General features: G+C 33.5%; 5 protein-coding genes across 5 annotated transcripts; 4 read left to right on the top strand and 1 right to left on the bottom strand.

Annotated features, from left to right (window-relative positions):
• The first annotated feature begins 585 nt into the window (after positions 1-585).
• On the top strand, positions 586-4,275 carry LOC121754011 (protein trichome birefringence-like 13). The gene is made up of 6 exons (XM_042149335.1): positions 586-1,060; positions 1,375-1,552; positions 2,399-2,536; positions 3,153-3,273; positions 3,515-3,649; positions 3,830-4,275. The coding sequence occupies exons 1-6, from the start codon at positions 661-663 to the stop codon at positions 4,091-4,093; spliced, it is 1,236 nt and encodes a 411-aa protein (XP_042005269.1). The 5' UTR covers positions 586-660; the 3' UTR covers positions 4,094-4,275.
• Positions 4,276-6,274: 1,999 nt separating this feature from the next.
• On the top strand, positions 6,275-6,986 carry LOC121754024 (pathogenesis-related leaf protein 4-like). The gene has a single exon (XM_042149351.1). The coding sequence runs from the start codon at positions 6,304-6,306 to the stop codon at positions 6,775-6,777; it is 474 nt and encodes a 157-aa protein (XP_042005285.1). The 5' UTR covers positions 6,275-6,303; the 3' UTR covers positions 6,778-6,986.
• A 3,498-nt stretch (positions 6,987-10,484) lies between these two features.
• On the top strand, positions 10,485-10,835 carry LOC121754839 (pathogenesis-related leaf protein 4-like). The gene has a single exon (XM_042150134.1). The coding sequence runs from the start codon at positions 10,485-10,487 to the stop codon at positions 10,833-10,835; it is 351 nt and encodes a 116-aa protein (XP_042006068.1).
• Positions 10,836-13,623: 2,788 nt separating this feature from the next.
• LOC121754023 (pathogenesis-related leaf protein 4-like) lies at positions 13,624-16,912 on the top strand. The gene is made up of 2 exons (XM_042149350.1): positions 13,624-13,699; positions 16,484-16,912. The coding sequence occupies exons 1-2, from the start codon at positions 13,624-13,626 to the stop codon at positions 16,900-16,902; spliced, it is 495 nt and encodes a 164-aa protein (XP_042005284.1). The 3' UTR covers positions 16,903-16,912.
• Positions 16,913-18,469: 1,557 nt separating this feature from the next.
• On the bottom strand, positions 18,470-20,348 carry LOC121754017 (probable xyloglucan endotransglucosylase/hydrolase protein 10). The gene is made up of 4 exons (XM_042149343.1): positions 20,167-20,348; positions 19,999-20,099; positions 19,501-19,694; positions 18,470-19,029 (listed from the first exon to the last, which is right to left on the bottom strand). The coding sequence occupies exons 1-4, from the start codon at positions 20,342-20,344 to the stop codon at positions 18,627-18,629; spliced, it is 876 nt and encodes a 291-aa protein (XP_042005277.1). The 5' UTR covers positions 20,345-20,348; the 3' UTR covers positions 18,470-18,626.
• Between the last annotated feature and the right edge of the window lie 1,241 nt (positions 20,349-21,589).

Genomic DNA, 21,589 nt, shown 5'->3' with positions numbered 1-21,589 from the left:
TTGGGGAAATATTAATAATAAGTTTAAATTATAAATTTCAAATATATTAATTTCATTAGTTAAATTTTTGAGAATGATGAATATAACATATTTTCCGGCCTTCAATCTTGTGCCTAGATGATTTCTATTTTAAACATCAATATATAAATACAAATATAGTAGTATGATTTTTTAGAGTTTTGTTAAAAGAAATGCTATTAAGTAGTTTGTGAAATGCTTTATTGGATATCATAACGTAAAATGTCTGGCTCGTCACTGGCTACAATATCACAACGGAAAAATAAACACTTTCATGCACATGAAATTGAACCCAAAATATGTTGCTAAATGAATCCACTAAAGGAGTTATATTCAATTATTAATAATAATTGGAATTTATAAACTTTTAATTAAGATTAAAAAATGAAGTCATGAATCATAATCGGTGATCTACGAACTTCTAATCAAGGATTAAAAAATCTTAATTCACATTAGTAGATTACAATCAACTTAAAAGCCTCGAACTAAACTAACCTCGGTTAAGTATTATTGCTTCAATTATTTTATTATATTTTCAGCAAAATAATTTAATAATTAGAAAAAATGGTGTCGGTTAATCTACGTCACACACATCACAGTGCGTGCTAATGTGCGCCGGCGTAGCGCTCGCGCTCACAAGCCATGGCCGCTAGAGCACCGCATCACGGCTCGAAGAAGCTCGTTCCTTCCAATTCTTCACTGTCACCCCGCGCTCTTATCTCTCTCCTCTGCGCCATCTCTCTCTACTTCTGCTTCTCTCTCTTCCGGAGGGATGCGCCGCCGCCGCCACCGTTATTCCATCCAGCGGTGGCCAGTGGCAGCTGCAACTACTCGGAAGGGCGATGGATCTATAATCAATCAATCAGATCTCCACCGCGCTACGACCACACGTGCAAGGAGATATTCAAAGGATGGAATTGCATCGCAGGTAACAAATCGAACGCCGTCGACATCCTCAGGTGGCGGTGGAAACCTCGCGGCTGCGATCTGCCGCCGTTTGATCCGTGGCGATTCCTCGAGCAATTCAGAGATACCAGCATTGGTGAGTGCATCTCTTAATTAAGTGAATTGGCAGTGTTATGTATTTTCAGTTAGGGATTTGGAATATCTTTGTGTTGGTATGCATTTGGTTACACTAAATTGAAGATCTTTGATGAGAGAATTCGCATACATTAGAGAAAAGGTTTGATATTTGAATTTTAATTTGATGAGTGCATTGTTTTTCCACTTTAAACTTTTCCAACTCCATAATGAAAAAGTCATATCAGCATATATGTTTCTTTTTCTTTCTTACTAATTGTGTTCCGTGTAAAAATTAGTGCTGTTTGTAGCTCTTATGGATTTTTGACAGTGCAGGATTTGTTGGGGACTCCTTGAATAGGAACATGTTTGTTTCTCTTTTTTGTGCATTGAGAAAAGTTTCTGCCGAGGTGAAAAAGTGGCGGCCTGCTGGAGCTGATCGTGGTTTTACTTTCCTTAAGTACAACCTAACTATTGCATATCATCGGACGAATCTTCTGGCTCGATATGGTAGGTAAGCTAAGTAAAATAAATTGAGTCGTGATCCCCCCTGATGATGTAGCTACATTGTGTTGCCTTATCTCCCCAGGAGAACACCTCTCACACACTGACATGGTCACATGATGTTGATGTTGTGCTTGAGAAGACATGCTGTGTGTGGAGCTAATTATGTTGATAAGATTATAGGTGCCTAAAGTTTGAATCTTGATATATGTTAGGAGGTCACCTATATGTCACTCGGATAGGGTTGCTTTGGGAACTGGAAACATATAACTCGATCGTTTCTTCCTATTGAATTGTAAAATCTTCTAACTTATATCTGACATTTAATTTATGAGTTATGTCTGGTAAGGAAAAATGAAGAAAATTAGATGAAAGTCAATCACCTTACTTTCTCCTTGTTTAATAATTTGAAATTTTTTGATTGAAGGTCGGCAATGTAGTCATAAACTTGCATTAAAAACTGAACACTAGTGAAGATTATTGAGTTTACATACACAAACCGAAAAAATATAGAGTTTTACTCTTAAGATGTCTGTGAACCTGCTGATTGTTTGAATTTTCTTTCTTTATACCCTGTATTTTTAAATGCAGACTGTCTTTTGCGTATAACCATTCAATTATGATTTGCCACTTTCCCTTCAGAATAGCTATTGAAAACTGGTTCAGAGGTTTTCCTTTTTCTTGCATCGAGGAGCAGGGAGCTTATGATTCATGTCCTCTTATATAGTACTATTATGCACACGTGTTAATGTGTTTTTCTGTATGCTTAAAATAGCCATGACACATCAATAGCAATTTCACTATATTGTATGTCCGTACCTTTGACAATGCAGTACTTTGTTTATGTTATTTCTAGGTGGTCAGGTGGTACCAGTGGTATACTCGAATCACTTGGTTATAAGGATGGCTATAGAATTGATGTTGATATACCAGATGGGAGTTGGGCTGCCGCTCCACATTTCCACGACGTACTCATTTTCAATACAGGGCACTGGTAATTCATGTTTTTGTGTGCTTTTATTGAGTAGACTTATCCAGTATTAGTGATGTAACTTGTAGAAGGATTCATTTTCTTAAAACTGGGACTTATAACTCTCATTGCATGAAACTCTTTCTCACTTGCGCTGAAGCCCTTACCTGCCTAGTGAAGTGGTTATTGGAATCAAATCAATATATGTATTGCTATTTGAAATTTTGAATGCTCAATTGCCCTCATATTCCTTACGCAGTTGCATTTCTCAGTCTTTGTGCGATAAACAGAAAGTGTGGCTTTCTCGGATGTATGTGGGAGTCAAAAGAATCATGTTATCCATATTCTCCATTTCACTATAATAAGTGCTGCTTGATTATAGATTGTTTTTACACTTCTACTGCTAGATATCGAACACACATTAATTACATCTTTTGCTGAGTTACTGATAAATATATTTGAACGCAAGTGATGGCTCTAAACCCTGACAGGATAAAGTACTTTTTGAATGCTATAACATCTTCCTTTGCATGCTTGTAGTTTTCTTGTATGCAATTCAGTATCATACTTTTCTTTTCATTGTATATGAGATTATAATTTATAAGTATGTTTTCATTAGTTTTTCTGCTTAATTCTTTAGGTGGTGGGCTCCTTCAAAGTTTGATCCTGTGAAAACACCGATGCTCTTCTTTAAGAAGGGAGTACCTGTAACTCCTCCACTTACACCCAATGCTGGGCTTGATATGGTGTTACGACACATGGTCTAAATCTCCGCTTCTCTTTCTCAGATGCTCAATTGAACCTGTTACCTAATTAAAATATACTAAATCTGTTCTTTGAAGCAATGAATCCATTTTCATTCAAGCTTTGCTCAAAAGTTTTCTTTGTTATGAGTAGCAATAGTACGTTTTTTCAATATTTCATTATTATTTCCCCTGTTTATGTTGTCTTGCTTCATTTATTCTTTTTTGCGAGATTCATGCCTGCAATGTATTCCTATAGGTATCTTTTGTGGAAAAGAATGCACGGAAAAATGCTATTCTTTTCTTTCGAACGCAATCACCAAGACATTTTGAAGGAGGTAATTGGGACGAAGGTGGTTCTTGTCCTCGCGTACAGCCTCTAGCACCACGAGAAGTAAGCTTTTCCTTCTTCTTTTTTGTAGGTCTGGTGCTGTTTGGTCATTTCATATCGAGTTTCTAATATATGCCTCTAATATATATAGAGCAATGGGATGTGCCTGATGCTAAGATTTTGATTTACATATCACATTGCCTCAGAAAATCCAAGCAAGAACTTACATTTCATTGTTTCCAGGTCGAACACCTTTTCTCTATTAAGAACAACGGAACAAATGTAGAGACACGGCTTGTAAACGAGCATCTATACAGGGCCCTTGAAGGTTCAAAATTTCAAATATTGGAGATAACCCGGATGAGTGAGTTCAGGGCTGATGCCCATCCATCCGCGGCCGGTGGGAAAAGACACGACGATTGCATGCACTGGTGCTTACCGGGACTCACCGATACTTGGAATGACTTGTTCATAGCACGCTTGAACAGCATCAAAGTTAGGAATTGATCAATCCGAATCCTATTTATTTAACATTTTTTTTCTATTTGGTTTTGATGAGATTTGATTCAAACTTCTCAAGATTTTATTCTTTAGGTTTTTAAGATTTAGGAGCATGTAATTATACGATCATAATAGAAGTAATCAGCCATGAAGTTTTATCGTTAACTAATAAATGCATTATTGAGCTAGACTTTTCTCTATACCTATTTCGTGTGATTGTAATTTTATTAGAAGATAATAATAGTATGCATTATTTTTGTCGTGTTTTTTAAATATGATGATATTGTTTAAATCAAATAAAATTATCATAAAAATTTCCACAGAAAAATAATCAAAATTTTCACAGAAAAATCTAAGTCTGATTTTCCTCCATTCATTAATTTAGTTTTGATGAGAAAATTCAGATATACCTTATTCCATAAAGTTAGGCCGTTGGGAAGAAATATATATATTTTTCAACTTCACTATACTAACTATACTCAATATTAAAATTGTTGATTCTATTCTATAAGACCCCTCATTTTAGTAATTCTAAATTTCTAATCATTTATTTAAACAACAATAAGAAAATGGTTAATCTTACTAATTTGACACCTACTCCAAGTAAACAAATTATACTCTCCCCTTTTGTCCAACTCTATCTGTCTAATGAATGAACGAAGAAATATAATTATTTTTATTATTCTCTCTACTTAACACGATTTTACGATAGTCTCACGACTGCTATTCTTTCCACACACGCCTCTCTCTCTCTCTCTCATGAAAAAGAAGTTTCATGAAGAAGTCATGTGCATTATGTTAGCTGAAAATGAGAAGTTTCGCTGCATATTGAAAATAAATTGCATGAAGAAGTTATATATCGTCAAAGATTTAATAAAATGGTTACAAAATTCTGCAATCATTCGAGATAAGAACATTTCCACAAACATGAAATAAATATTCTCCAATAAAATGGGTAACTATTAACTAATGCGGGTTTGAAGTTGTTAAATGAGCAATAAACTACTCCTATTTAGTTTGATAAAGATACATTATTTAGGATACAGTACATTTGATTTGGGACTTCTGCAGAGATAGAATAATAATAAAGTTGCTATTATTATTTTTATTTTAATAAATATCATTTCCCACATTTTGTATTGTAGTCACTATGTGGTTCATTAATTTCCTCAATTACGTCATGTCGATGACAACACTATCATAAATTCCACATAGAAAAAAAATAGTATTCCACTTAGAAAATCTTTCAATTACTATCTTTTTTTAGTTTCATTCTTTACACTAATAACGCAATATTTCGATTCGTATTTTACAGTTTGCTTTGATTTTAGTTCCTAATATCGAACAAAACCAAACCATGAACACCCTTATTATAATGTAGCATAATGATTAAATTATATGTAAACACGTACATTCGATATATATACAATAATTGGGTTAACAAAAAATATTAGTTCAATATTAACTGTAACGTGAAATGTTGCATATTAATGTCAAGAAGTCTAAGCCGAGAAAACCCTCGTTTATCACATTTATTTAGCTATTGACAAGAAAATTCGCTTGTTTTTTCTTTTTTTTTTTTAAAATTGTTTCATTAATTAGAGGATAAGAAATGAGAATCAAACTAAATTTATCTCAAACTTAATTGTTTCACATTATTAGGACATGTGAATAGTAGTTTCCAACTCTACAATTTCGAGCTAGCAAGAAGTAACAAATTTGAATCACTCGGTTCAGTTACCTCTATTTATTTTGTAAAATTACCGATGGAACTTCCTATCGGAGTCTCAACGAATTAATAAAAATCAAACAACCACAGTACAACACACAACAAGGCCAAGCGATCCCCAAATTCCTCAAACTGAGAGCTGATGAAGACAAGTAACATGAAAAAGAACCTAGGAATTTATTACAAAAACTAAACCATAGTCCCAAAATGAGCCTAGCCTATCCCAACATAATATCATACATTAAACCAATAGTCATAATATATAATGATAACGTAGTAACGTAGCTAGGTTGCATACTTTCATGTAAATGATATTTGTAGTCACATGGGCTTATTCCATTATAATATTTTTCATAGTTGATTATTCACAATTTCAAGATATACCAAAATTCTCACACACTATTACCACAATTTTCTCTATAAATACCCTCCCTCCATACACATATTTTGTACACCAATTACACATTTTGTACATCAATCAATCAAAATGAAAATATTCCTCTTCTTCCTTGCCCTAACAACCTTACAAGGTTTTTGCCTAGGCCAAAACTCACCACAAGACTTCCTCGATGCTCACAATAGTGCCCGGGCTCAAGTCGGTGTGGGGCCCTTGTCGTGGGACGAAAGCGTGGCGAATTTCGCACGAAACTACGTGAACTCTAGGCTGGGAGACTGCAACATGGTCCACTCTGGCAATAGGCAATACGGTGAGAACCTTGCCAAGGGCTCGGGCGATTTCACCGGCCGTGCAGCCGTGAACTTGTGGGTGGGTGAGAAGGCTTACTATAACTACGATTCGAACTCATGTGCTGGAGGCCAGGTGTGCGGCCACTACACTCAGGTGGTGTGGCGCAACTCCAACCGACTAGGCTGCGCTAGGGCTCGGTGCAACAACGGTTGGTGGTTCATTTCGTGCAACTACGCTCCACCGGGCAACTACGTCGGACAAAAGCCGTATTGAACGGACGCCTCTTAATTAATCAATAGGGTCAATGTTAAACTACAATACTAATTAAATAAGTGGCCCTATATATATATATTTCAATCATGTTATGTTGTGAAAGTTATTAATGTTTGTATGAATAAGATGATCTTCATCTCATGCTAGTACAATTATGATGAAATGTGATCTAAGGATGTGACTTTATGATCATAATTGTTCGTTTCTATGAGAATTGGCAATTATAATAATAATGCTATGTGGAATTGAGAAGAAGAAATTAAAGATAACAAAACTCTCCCATATAGCTAGATAACATCCCTTGTCGTCAATTAAACTATACAGAAATAGCATAAATTAAATTGGAATATTCTTACAATTATGTTTATACTGGAAATGTCACACGGTGAGAAATCCATGACACAATTTTGGAGTGGATGAGGCAGGAGGAAGGGATAAATTTTTTTATTTTTTTACTTTAAAACTGAAATTTCACTAATTATGTTAAAAATATTAAGAAGCAACGTTGCTTGACATCTTCTTCTTCGGAAAATTCTTCAGATCGGGGTAGCAGTCGTATAGCTCCGGCCGACACTAGGTCAAAAATAGGCGCTGGTTGCGGATTATTACAAGTTTCATTAAAAATATATTTTGCAGACTCCAAATTGAGGTTAATGTTACTAAAAAACATACCTGCAATTTATCAACGGTAGATTTAATATTTATACTATTAAGTTTTATATTACAATTTGTGGTTATTATTATTGGGACAAAGTTTATTGCTGTCATATGTCTAAATATTTGGCTACTATTTAAGCTCCTGATTAGGTTTTTATCTTCTTGATTTTATGCCTGGACTTTTTGCTTTCTTATATTTCGGAGCATTTAATTTTATCAAAGGATAGAAATTAATGTTACTCTTAACTCATAAAAATCATAAATTTCTCAATGATAATGAAACACGTTATGACGAACAAAGATAAAAAAAGACTGGATTACACTTGTAGAATCGACAAAAATATAGTACTATAAATTTGTGGAAGATTGAGAAACACATGGCAATTAGTCTCCCGTGATTGAGAAACATATGATATGTTAACAATGTGTAATTAGTGTACTACCTCAAATTATATTCTAATTAACAAAGTTAACCATATTTAACTTCGTAAAAACGATATAGTGACCGTGACGAGCCATGGAATTAAGTATTTAGGTGTAAAAATTAACCATATATATAATATAAGCAGTCCATTTGTCCAGCTATTATTGATCTAGTATATAATTTGAGCATGTGGAATGAAAAATGTGTTTTATGTGTAAAGTGATCCTCTAAAATTGACTAACTTTATGTGGATAAAAATGAATTCCACAAGAACTTCGCACCACAATGTGTGTATCTCGGCAATGGTATTGTTTCCAAAAATAAATCAGAACAAATTATGAGATTCATTTTAATAGAAAATCGTAGTTATTTTATTTAAGTAGCCGTGATATAACTTCTATATGAGAATTCATTTTATATAAATAAAATTATTTTATTTGTAACTTTCAGTTTTGTTCCGACATCTTTAAAACTCTGTTTAACGAATCAATTAATTAAAGATAAACAACCAAATTTTGTACAACCAAATTATGTTATACTATTAGTATTAGTAATTTGATGTATTAATTATATATTAAAACAATAAATATAGTTAGTGGACAAGTTAAAAAGACTTGATTAATCTTCAACCTCATTTTCAATTTTTTTTAATATTTGAATTGCCTCTATATTGTTTTTCATATTTAAATTAAAGTATGCATTAATTACATTTACCGTTCTGAAAAAGTAAAAAATTTATACACAAATCATTAATATTTGATCACAATATTATGCACGTTCCATGTACTATGTATGCGCCCATATATTTTAATTAAATGCATAAATAAATCGATTTTTTCTCAAGTAAACCAGTTTTTGGTTGTACAAAATTTGGTCACATAGATTTATTGTTAATGAAATTAAGAATCGAACGGAATCCAAAAGTCCAAGAGCAATCAAGATGAAAATTCTAAAATAAATATACGAAGTGTTAAAATTCTTTTAAATCTTGTCCCATAATGACTCGATAATGATCATGTTTCATCTATATAAGTGTGGATAATACTCTTCTTTTATGAGGTATTTTAAGAGGGTGGATATATAATTTCTAATTTGGTATTATTAGAGCAGATCTAGATCAATGATAGATATCTTTATCTCTTACCTCCCGTCTTGTCTACCTCACGATTGCAAGTCCGATGTTCATTCCGGCGCACACATATGGGCTTGTTAGAAATGACCACCCACCCCCTATTTATAATGTAGCATGATGTAAATTATTGTACGATAATTATTGTAACGTGATATGTAGGGTTGATTGTTGAAGATTAACTATATGTAGTACAATAGAGTGAATTGTTGGAGATGTTCTTGGAAATATTTCATCTTAAAGTTAATTACTCCCTCCGTCCGCGAATAGGAGTCCCATTTTTCATTCGTCCGCGAATAGGAGTCCCGGTCCACCTTTACCATAAATGGTAATAGGGTCTCACCTTCTATTAACTCATTCCACTCACATTTCATTTAAAACTAATATACACTAGTGGGACCCTTATTCCACTTTCCTTAATATTTCTTAAAACCGTGCCGCCAAGAAATGAGACTCCTAATGACGGACGAAAGGAGTAGTTAATTAAATACTTATGTAACAAGAGGTCTAAGTCGACTAAACCTTCTGTAACTGTTCTTCCAACTATTTAGCTATTGACAAGAAAAAATGGCATGTTTATTTCGAAAAATGGTGTCATGGATTACAGGATATTGGTTAAGAGATGAAAAATCAAACTAAGTTTATCTCAAACCTAATTACTATTTCACATTATTATGTGAAGAGTAGTTTTGAACTCTACATTTTTAGCTAGTAGCAACTAGCAAGAAGTCACAAATTTGAATCACCCGGCTTAATGACCTCTATTTTTTTTATTAATCACTAGTTTGAAGTTTTAGTAAAGGAGAAAAGTCTATACATAATGCGCAAATTGCAAAAAAATAATAAAATTTGATCAAATTATAGGCAATATCGCAACTCACTCCAATAACATGTTCAAATAGTGAGATGGTGTTGTATACAAATGAAAAATATACATACAAAGTTGTAGTAATAAAAAATACACTAAAAATACTAGAATAACTGATAAAAACCGAATTAATAAACAGTATACACGACAACATTACACAAGACCCACGGATGCATCAATTTTATTTTTAAGCTTATAAGCTTAAATAATTTGTAGTATGATACTTTGAATGATCAAAATTAACTCATCCAAAATAACAAAAGAGAAGACCAGAATAATATAGCCATTCAAACCTAATTAATGACAACGTAGTTACGTAGGTTGCATAATTTCATGTACTGTGATATTTGTTCATTAATTATGCACATATAAATATTCCACTATACAATAATCTTCATATTTGAAATGGTCACAAGTATACCCAAATCAATGACATTTTCCAAAATCTCATACATTATTTCTCTATAAATACTCTCCCTCTAACACATTTTTTGTACACCAATCAAAATGAAAATATTCCTCTTATTCCTTGCCCTAACAACCTTACAAGGTTTGTGCCTAGGCCAAAACTCACCACAAGACTTCCTCAATGCTCACAATAGTGCCTGCGCTCAAGTCGGGTGGGACCCATGACTTGGGACCAAAGCGTGGCAAATTTCGCACGAGACTATGTGAACTCTAGGCTCAGAGACTGCAACATGGTCCACTCTGGCAATAGGCAATACGGTGAGAACCTTGCCAAGGGCTCGGGCGATTTCACCTGCCGTGCAGCTGTGGACTTGTGGGTGGGTGAGAAGGCTTATTATAACTACGGTTCGAACTCATGTGCTGGAGGCCGGGTGTGCGGCCGCTACACTCAGGTGGTGTGGCGCAACTCCAACCGACTAGGCTGCGCTAGGGCTCGGTGCAACAACGGCTGGTGGCTCATTTCGTGCAACTACGCTCCACCGGGCAACTACGTCGGACAACGTCCGTATTGAACGGACGCCTCTTAAATAATCAATAGGGTCAATGTTAAATTACAATACTAATTAAATAAGTGACCCTTTTTTATTTCAATCAATGTAGTTTGTGAAAGTTTTTGTTTGTATGAATAAAAATGATGTTGTGTTAGTACAATTGTGGTGATATGTGAGCTAGGGGACATGCATGACTAATGAACGTGTGACTTTATGATCATATAATAAAATAATAAAATATTATTTTTGGCACCAAATATGAAATTATTCCACGTGGCACTTAATTATTGAAAAAGTTGATTTGTCTCTTATAATAATTATGTGGAATTGAGAAGAAGTAAAAGGGAGAGTAGAAAGTCCAATACACAATTTCTAAATATAATTTGACCGTAATATACCGTTTGAATAATATAGAACAAGATTAGCTGCAAAAGGTTTTACTAATACAAAACATTAGACAAAATTTTCTTATATACATTTCTATGCTCCAGAGTTTGCTTTTGGTTGTGTATTTTGTCGGTGGTTATTGATGCTTGAGTTTGCTTTAGACTAATTAGGTGGTTGGCATTGTTTTGTGTTTTGATATTTGATAAAAATTATGCTACTTTTTTTTATGGTAGGATATTGATTGCTGTCAGTTGTCACTAACCTTGTTCATATAGTATGCGGTTCGAACATTTTTTTTTCTTAATAGATAAAATTGCACTTAATCTATCAAATCAACACTGAAAAATAGATATGAATAATTAATTATATGACCGGTACTGTTTACTATTTTCATCAACGATGCAATATGTAATAACCATAATTTGATTTAAATTTATCTAAACTAATACTCTTGATTAAATACAGAATCACAAAATGTTCAAGATCAAATATTGCCAAGCCGCCTCTCAATTATTTCTACCTTAATTATCTATGTCCTTCTATGCCTAATTATTTTGACGATGCTAACGTATAACGAATAATTAACGACTTAATGTGCGCATTAAGAATAGCAGTACTATTATATAAATTAATATAACGATGGATTGCCGACATATTTTAAAATTATAAAAATACTACTATAGTAGTAGTTTTCTAAATAACGACGGTTTTGATTTTTTTAATAATTTGAATACGAAGTTTTAACGACAAAAAAGTAAAATCAATTTTTTTTACTTCCTCTATTCAACATGAATATGCAATTTTGGTTGTGCATAGATTTTAATGCACGATTAGTAAAATAAGAAAGAAATAGAAAGAAAAGTTAATTAAAGTATTACTAGTGAGAGAATGAGTCCCACCTCATAGAGAGAATTTTTTTTTTCAAAATTAGAAAATGCCTAATCAGGTGGGACAGACTAAAAAGGAAAGAGTGCATGCTCTTTTGGGACGAAGGGAATATTAAATAGAAATGTGGATATTATTCGTACGTAAAATATTATAGAAAAGCTTGTTTTAGTACCAGCTATGTAAATTATACTCCCTCTGTTCCATAGTAGTAGGGTCATTTTACCATTTTGGTACGTTCCATAGTAGTGGAGTCATTTCCCTTTTTAGTAAAAATCAACACATTTCTTTCCACTTACTTTCTTCTCTCTACTTTTTCCTCTCTCATGCTTTATTATCTTTTTATTTAATACATTACACGCTTTTTTCTTAATCTTCGAATAATTCATTAACAATCGACAATAAATAATTCATCGTACAAATTTGTGGAAATTTGGTTGAGAAACACATGGAATTATATTCTCAGGAAAAGTGAGTCTTCCACCATTAAAGCCCTACTCTCCAAGGACTAGGGACCCATAAATAATTAAATCTTATTTTAACTAATCACATGATCTCAAATCACAAAACATGCACACAGCAACGGACTTAAATAAAACATAAATTCTTCATATTGATATGCAATACATTAGATTAACTTTTTATGAACTACTATCCCAAAAAATAGGCAAACTTGTAAATGATACTACAAGTTTTAATATATAATTGATAGAGTAAAAGAGAGAGAATGTGGTAGAAGTAATGCTAATGGATTGTCAAGTGACTCAAGTCCATATTATTAGTAGTGTTAGTAATGTTTAAAAATTTTCATATTTAAAATTGATCTAATTTTGGTGGACGACCCAAAATGGTAAAAATAATAGACGTATAATTTTATTATACATGGTCATGCCACTCTTTTTTTGCATTAAAAGATCAATGCTCAAGCCTATTAGATGAGCCCAGTATGGTTGACCCGGCCACCTTTTCACAATGCCAACATCATTGATCGAAGAGAAGGGAAAATGTATAAGTCTATAACTATATCCTAAATTGATTGATATATACTGGATTTAGAAAATACGAGACTTTTAAACATACCATTTATAGTTAGGGATATAGTAGGGATGAATGTATTATTTAATTTAAGTATTTCTAAAGAAATGTAATAATACTAATTAGATCTTTAAATATTGTAGCACAATTTAGTTATATGCATCCATCCATGCATTTATAAGTTTATATAATCATTACATATTATAACAAACGATGAAAATTTTGATTATATTTAGAAACAATAATCTTTACATATTATAACTACGTACCCGGCCGTCACAAAATATCACAATTTCGTTTAATAACATTTATAATTAGTATCACAATCTTCCACAGACCACAATTATTCAAAACCAAATGTTGTGCTAAAGAAATTACGACCTTTTTTTCTTTGATGTATATAGTTCTTCCAAATTTGAAAATTTGAAACAAATTCTATGCTCCCCACTATAAATTCCCCTATAATTGTCCATCACTTTGCACCAATTGGCAATTAACAAGAATGAAATTCCATAAGAACTTTCCATTAGCCATTCTTTTCTTAATTGCACTAACCATCCTCCTACCTTCATCCAAGGGCCAAAACTCCCCACAAGATTACCTCGATGTCCACAATACGACACGTGCCGAGGTGGGAATCGAACCAATGACGCCTATCAGAGGATTGGTGATGGCTCGTGCGTCTTTCATCTGCTTCTTCTTCTACTGTGTCTGGACTCCATAAGGGTCATGCGTCACTCACAAAGTTGGATTAAAAAAAACTCGACAAATTGGGAAGCTCTATTGTAGATCTCCCTAAAATTAGAATTTCGCCCATAGCTAGATCTCTTTCACATGGAAAAATAAATTTCATGAAGAAGTTATGTGCATAAGTTAGAAGAAAAATAAAAGCTTCTCCACATACTGAAAAAGAATTTGCATGAAGAAGTCACATATCATCAAAGATTAATAAAATGATTAATTAAATCTTTCGACAATATTCTCCAACAAAATAGTAATTGGGAAGTTGTCACGTTCAGGAGCAATAAAATTTTTATTTGGATTAAGATATATCATTTGATATATTTAATTTGGGACTGCAGAATATAAGAACATTAAAATTGTTATTTTTTTGTTGTCTTTTAAATAGTGAAAGCTATAATAAACTTAGGGTTTGCTATCTATGAAAATTTCCACATTTTGTATAGTAGTCACTGTTAAAAGTCCACAGAGAAAAGTATTCCACTTAGAAAAAACTTTTCGTTTTCCATTCCTTATCTTAATGGCGGCGAAAATCTCTACACCACAATCCGTGTTATTATAGTGGAAATGTATATAAATAATTAATGTTCATAATTTGATTTAAATCGTAAATTGTACTGGTTAATTAAATCGTGTTTGTACGATTTGATTTCGTTTATGGTTAAAAAATATTGATTTGTATAGTATGATTTATGGCGATTGGTTTTTGAAAAATATAAACCAAACTAAACCATATTAATATAATTAGATTAATTCTTAGTGATAGAAATCCGTGGGTTCCATCCTAAAACCAATCGGTGATAGGAGGAGAGGCCCATGAGACTTATATACTAGTTTCAGTTTTCTCTTGACACCGATGTGGGACAGTTATATGTTATATATTTTTAGTTTCAATTGCCAACACCCTCCCTCAAACCCTTCAAGGTGAACCTTGGAGGGGTTGGACTTTTTTCTAATCGATTGGACAATCGGTCCAATTTTTTTCGATCGGTTGGGACAACTTGGCCCAAATTTTCAGCCCAGTTATACTACTGGGTCAGTCATTTTTTTTTCGGTTTCAACCCAGATGTACTGCTGGGTCAGTTAAATATGACCCACAGTCGGCGACCCGCTCTGATACCATGATAGAAATCCGTGGGTTCCATCCTAAAACCAATTGGTGATAGGAGGAGGGGCCCATAAGACTTATATACTAGTTTCAGTTTTCTCTTGACACCGATGTGTGACAGTTATATGTTATATATTTTTAGTTTCAATTGCCAACAATTAGTATGTTTTTTTTGTAGTATATATTGTGTTACTTTTGGGATTTGTAAGTGGATATAAAATATCATTAACTTATGTGCATGACTTGCTTAAAAAATTTATTGTAACAAAGAACTTGGACCATAACCCTATTTATTCTCCGTACAATTTTTTTTAGTAAGATACGGGTTTTAATATAAAATTGATAAAGTACGACAAATAGATGAATAATTAACTATACATCATATTATTGGAAAATGGAACCCTAAAATTTAATTTTGGTAGACAAGCTAAAATGAAAAAAACAATACAGAGTAGATACTATTTTTGGACCGAATTAGTAATATGTTTATAAAGTCATGAAGTCTAAGTTGACTATACCTTCGACTCGACTACTTATTTAGCTTTTGACAAGAGAATTTTCGTATGTTTTGTTTGAAAAATTGTTTCATGGATTTTTTTTAATAGATTAGAGGATATATAAGAGATGAAAAACCAAACTAATTGAATTTTCTCAAACTTAATTATTTTACACTATTAGGACTTGTGAAGAGTTGTTTTAAAGTCTGCATTTTCTAGCTAGTAGCAAGAAGTCACAAATTTGAATCACCCGGACAACTCAATTACACCTATTTATTTTTATTGATAATGAAAAATTATCATTTAAATCAATATTTTAAAAGTAACCATAAAAAATAACTTTTGTACGCATTAATTTTCTATTGTCTCATACGTACAACTAAATTTTGATGAAATTTGTTGTTATTTTTATACTTTCTACCATTATATCTTCACCACTTATATAACAATCATCTAAAAATCAACCGTCATAGTATAAAATAATACTAGTATTAAATTTATCCAGATGTTAACAAAAATCATGATTCAGTTAAAATTCTTTATCAAATTTTTAATAGTATAGGACAATTAAGAAATGTACAAAAATTATGATTAATTAATTATTTTTAAAAAAGTGTGAAATTAACCAGAAGTAAATCAAGAATTATAATTTAAATAACAAATTTTCCCATTAAAAATTGGCTAAAACATGATTCCGCCAATAAAATGTTCAATTGGTGACTGAACAACTATGAAAACACAAATAGTAGCAAAATAAGTAGTACAACATAACCAAAATTCCTATTTCCAGTCGCATCAACTTATTCCATTGCATTAATCTTCATAGTTGATTGATCACAATTCCAAGATTTACCAAAAATCTCACACACTATAATTACTATTATTTCTCTATAAATACCCTCCCCCATACACATATTTTGCACACCAATTAATCAAAATGAAAACATTCCAAAACAAACCTTGCCTACCCATTCTCTTCTTCCTTGCCCTAACAACCCTACAAGGTATATGTCTAGGGCAAAACTCACCACAAGACTTCCTCAATGCTCACAATAGTGCTCGGGCTCAAGTCGGTGTGGGACCCATGACGTGGGACCAAAGCGCGGCAAATTTTGCACGAGGCTACGTGAACTCTAAGCTCAGAGACTGCAACATGGTCCACTCTGGCAATAGGCAATACGGGGAGAACCTTGCCAAGGGCTCGGGCGATTTCACCGGCCGTGCAGCCGTGGACTTGTGGGTGAGTGAGAAGGCTAACTATAACTACCACTCCAACTCATGTGCTGGAGGCCGGGTGTGCGGCCACTACACTCAGGTGGTGTGGCGCAACTCCAACCGACTAGGCTGCGCTAGGGCTCGGTGCAACAATGGCTGGTGGCTCGTTTCGTGCAACTACGCCCCACCGGGCAACTACATCGGACAACGTCCGTATTGAACGGACACATCTTAATTAATCAATATGGTCAATGTTAAATTACAATAGTAGTACTAATTAAATAAGTGGCCCTTCGTTTCAATTATGTTATTTTGTAAGTTGTTTGGGTTGGCAATTGAAATTAAAATAATATATTACAACTATTCCACATCGGTATTCACATGGACTTGAAACCACTATATAATTCTAATGGGTCACTCCTCCTATCACCAATTGGTTTTAGGATGAAACCCATGGATTTCTATCATGGTATCAGAGCGGGTTGCCGATTGTGGGTCAAATTTAACTGATCCAGCAGTATATCTGGACTGAAACCGAAAAAAAGGACTGACCCAGCAGTATATCTGGGCTTAAGATTTGGGCCAGTGGTCCAACCGGGATGAAACCCATGAATTTCTATCAGTTTCAAAAGGAACAAGAGAGATCATGAAGAAGAAAGCAAAGTTGGAGAATTCCATAAATATCAAGCTGAAGATTTTTACTGTTTCATTGCTTATCTTGTAATGTCAATGCAAACTGATTATATAGCTAAACTAAGAAGGATCTAGAATCCATTCCTAATCTATTGTACAATCCTATTACAGCTCTTAATCATAACATAATTTATTAATCTTTCTTCTTCATAAGTCCTCTCAATGCCACGTCTCTCCATGAGTCCTTGTGGTCCTCAATCTTGTCTGGTGAAAGAGCAGTGGATCCTTCATCGATGCTAGCTGGCATATGTACTGAGCCGACCATCTCTCGTGCTCCAGTTGATCTCACGTGATTACCAGCTGCATTCAATTCATGCATTTGAACGTTGCATGAAACCTTAGCAACATCTTTGGTTTCTTCTTTGCTAGGTCCTCTGACAGTTGTTTGTATGAATAATTAAGAGGATCTATATATATATGTGTGTGTTGATTCAAGGTTTTGAGCGTATTTTTCATCCGAAATAGGAAATTAGTGGGGCACTTAATTCTTGAGAATTGGCAACTATAATAATGCTTTGTAGAATTGAGAAGTAAAATATAGCAACAAAATTCTCTCATATAGATTACATCCCTTGTCGTCAAACTATACTGAATTAGCATCATTTTAAATTGGAATACTCATCTAATTTCACAATCACAAGCTACATAGTACTACTATAACATAACTAGAAACAATTGAGCTGCAATACTTAGGATTGTGGGGAGAATTCATATTTTTATTCGGAGTGGGGAGAATTGTGGAGTTTAGACAGTAATTAAACCTCTTCAATCGCACCATTTTTGGCAGAAAGAGATTCTATATTGATAATGAAAACAAATGGCGTGTAAACAAATTTAGTCATGATCAAACTTAGAGAACAAAACCCATGTTCGAATATATTGTTTACATTTTAATAGTATTAAATTAATGCAAAATATATTAATTCAAGTTCTTGATTAACTAACTAGTAGTAGTACTATAAACTAGCCGAGCTTGAAGAAACTTTAATCATAATTTAAGTTTGATTACTAAACCCTCTTAGTTTTACTTTCGAATTTAAATCAACAAAGTACATGCCTGCATAAATTGACATAATTTTACGTGTGATATATCGTTAGTAATCTGAATTCACATTATAGTAATCCAACCCAATCATGCATGATTACATGTAACACATAGTTTCTTGCCTTCGATTGCAAGACTTATAAATAATCACAATCCAAACTCTCATACATAATCCCTCGTCAACAATCTCTTAATTTGATAATTAATTAATACTTAGGAAGCAAACACTCCTTTGGAAGAGTATTATTAAACCTATGATAATCTTGGCAATAATCATAGGTGACATGATATTTGTTAACCCATTTGAACAGCCTCCTTTGTGCCCATGTCAATGAGTTGAACCTCTTATTGTTCCACCAATTTGTGGGCTTTGGGTCGCTGCAGCTTCCTTCACTTCCCTTCCAAACGCACGCGTCGATCTTGTGGTCCTTAAACGAGGCTACAAACGGCGCCTTGGTCCAATCGATCTTGTCTTTCCCGCCATTTGTGGCCCAGCTCTCGCCGTTCCAAAAGCTCGCCTGCACGCTCATCGGCTGCCACCTAGGGTACGCCACGCCTTTGTCCGCGTGGTTTCTGTAGGTTCGGATTGGGACCCAATCTACCATGAACCTGCACACATATATATGACCAAGTTTATTTTCCTATGGTAAAACTGTAATTTCACAATGTAATTTCTAAAAAATAATCCCAAACAACATCGTTTAACTTTAACGCCGTCCTCTTGAAAAACATTATGCAGATCAGAGGGCGGACGTATCATTTTCGGGCGACCCTATGGGGAAATCTTGCCGTTGTTGGGTTGGGTTGGGTCGGACGTAGAAAAATAATTTAGAAACTTAAAAATTCAAATATTCCAAGAGACAAGTGAGAATAATGTTTTTAATTAGGTTACATTTTCCAAATCATATTGATTAGCTATTAAATATGGAACAAAACAAATCTTTATCGACTATCATGCTATATTAATACTAAGGGTCATTTGGATTTTGAAGATTCTTGTGAAATGATTCTTTGATTTTGGTTGAAGAAAAAAAGCATTCCAAAAAGCATGTTGAAGTAAAAGTAATATAATGCTCTTACACAATTTGGTAGAGGTTCCAAAGTATAGAATATGTATGGAAATCTTGGGTTGGATCAAACCACAGCTTGATTCTCTGCTCTCTCTCATCGAACCCATTTGCATACACATTAGTTTGTAGTGTATAAGGTTGTCCTTCTACGTTGCCCAAGAACTCGAAATCCAGCTCATCCCTATTGGGTTGATTAGATGTTAACTGCATTCACACCACAACAAATTAATATCAACAACTCTTGATCATGAAATTAATCCATATCCATCAATATATACGTAGCACATGTTTCATTCCGTAACAATCAACTCCTTATATAAGGGTCAACGTCCTATTTGGTCACGACCAACTCCTTCCCCAGAGTTCGCTACCAAACATTCTTGTTGGTCTAGTGTTGCATTTGGTTCCGATTCTATGGGGAGTGGAACCGTAACCAAACCGGACACCATTTGGTCTACAAACATCACATCTATTGCGTTTCATTGCACATTATAAAATATGTACTTACATAAAAGGCCAAAACTGTGCCTGCTGAGTTCCCTGGCACCAACTTAATTTTCATGTCAAACTGCCCATACAAGAACATGTCATTTGAAGCAAAACCAGAACCTGACAAAAAAAAAATTCTAATTAATTTTTAAATTTATAACATAACTAAATATGCTAATTAACTAACCTGAATCCTTGTCAAGAACTAAACTTCTGCTATGACCATCAATAGATGTATTAACATGACTAGGTGACCATGTCACAAAGAAATCCTTATTGAAATCTCCTGTTGAAACAATCGAAGCCCAACAATCTTGGATCAAGAAAATCGAAATCAAAAGGACAAAAATAGATAAATTATTCATGATTTTGTTTTTGTGTGATGAAGAATGAGTGTGAAATTAGACTAGATATATATAGGTGCTGCATGGTAGGGATGTAACGATGTGAAGAGAACCACTTAGATTTTTTGCTTAAGCAAGAATATCTTTAGTAGCAAGCAATGAAATATACTATCACCAACCATAATTAAGCACAGCTATAGATTCAATTTAACTAACTAAGTTTGCTTGGAGTTACATCAAAAGACAACAACCTTAAATTAGTAGTAACAAACTACAATCATGTTAAAACTGAAAATAATTAAATACAAAATGCGGCTGTTTATTTATTGTTTCTTTTTTTGCTTTTGCAATATTCCAAGCTTTTGGCATACATAAACATTATCAATAGGCTTTTCAATTTTCATGGTATTCCTATTGCAGAAAGTGTAACAAAAGTGGAAAACCTGAGCTGGAAAATAATTTGATCACTTTTGTAATATAACTTTGTTGTGAGTCCAAATATTCTTTCCCTTGGATATGATCTTCCTATACTATATTCATCTATAAGTAGTTAATTTTTTTGGCCCCATTTATATGTAACAATAATTAATTAAAACATTAAACTAATTTCCAATGAGACAAACATGCGTTCAGCCTTGTATTGTTTTGCTCGGCTCCCTTAATTTTACAGTTATCATGGTATCATAGGTATTGGATCTTGATTACTTTTAATTTCCACGTAGTCGTCGGTTTGAATTTTCTCTTTTTTATTTACTGATTTTTATTTATGTCTCTCGTCATGATGTATATTAAATGTTGTTTTTTGGCTACAAATTAAAGATTTCCTATGATTTAGGAATTTTTCTGGTTAGAGAAATTATAAATTGAATTTTCAAAATAAAAGTGAGAGAAATGAGTACTTTTAAAAAAAATATTTTTAGTTTTGACGTATGTTTCCATGGACCAATTTTTTGAGAGGAATGCCAAAATAGATTCATCTTTGTCGATATAAATAACAGGGTGCATTAGGGTGACTTCTTAAAGTGACAACCTGACAACAACCTGCGATAAATTATGAGGACACCATAATTAAAATGACAATCTAGACAAACAATCTGTAATACATAGGCAAACAACTCGGCATATGGTTCCAAGCAATCTGTGATACAAAATTAGAGATAATCAAACAATCCGCTATACATAAGCAAGCAAGTCTGTCATGTGGCAGACTAAGATTGAATTTACTCCTAAATCTAAGGGTCCTCATTGGTGGTATGTTGTCATCTT

The sequence above is a fragment of the Salvia splendens genome, chromosome 11 (assembly GCF_004379255.2).
Source record: "Salvia splendens isolate huo1 chromosome 11, SspV2, whole genome shotgun sequence".
Taxonomy (NCBI): domain Eukaryota; kingdom Viridiplantae; phylum Streptophyta; class Magnoliopsida; order Lamiales; family Lamiaceae; genus Salvia; species Salvia splendens.
Note: the sequence above shows the minus strand (reverse complement) of the source record. Positions and strands in the feature narration are given on the sequence as shown.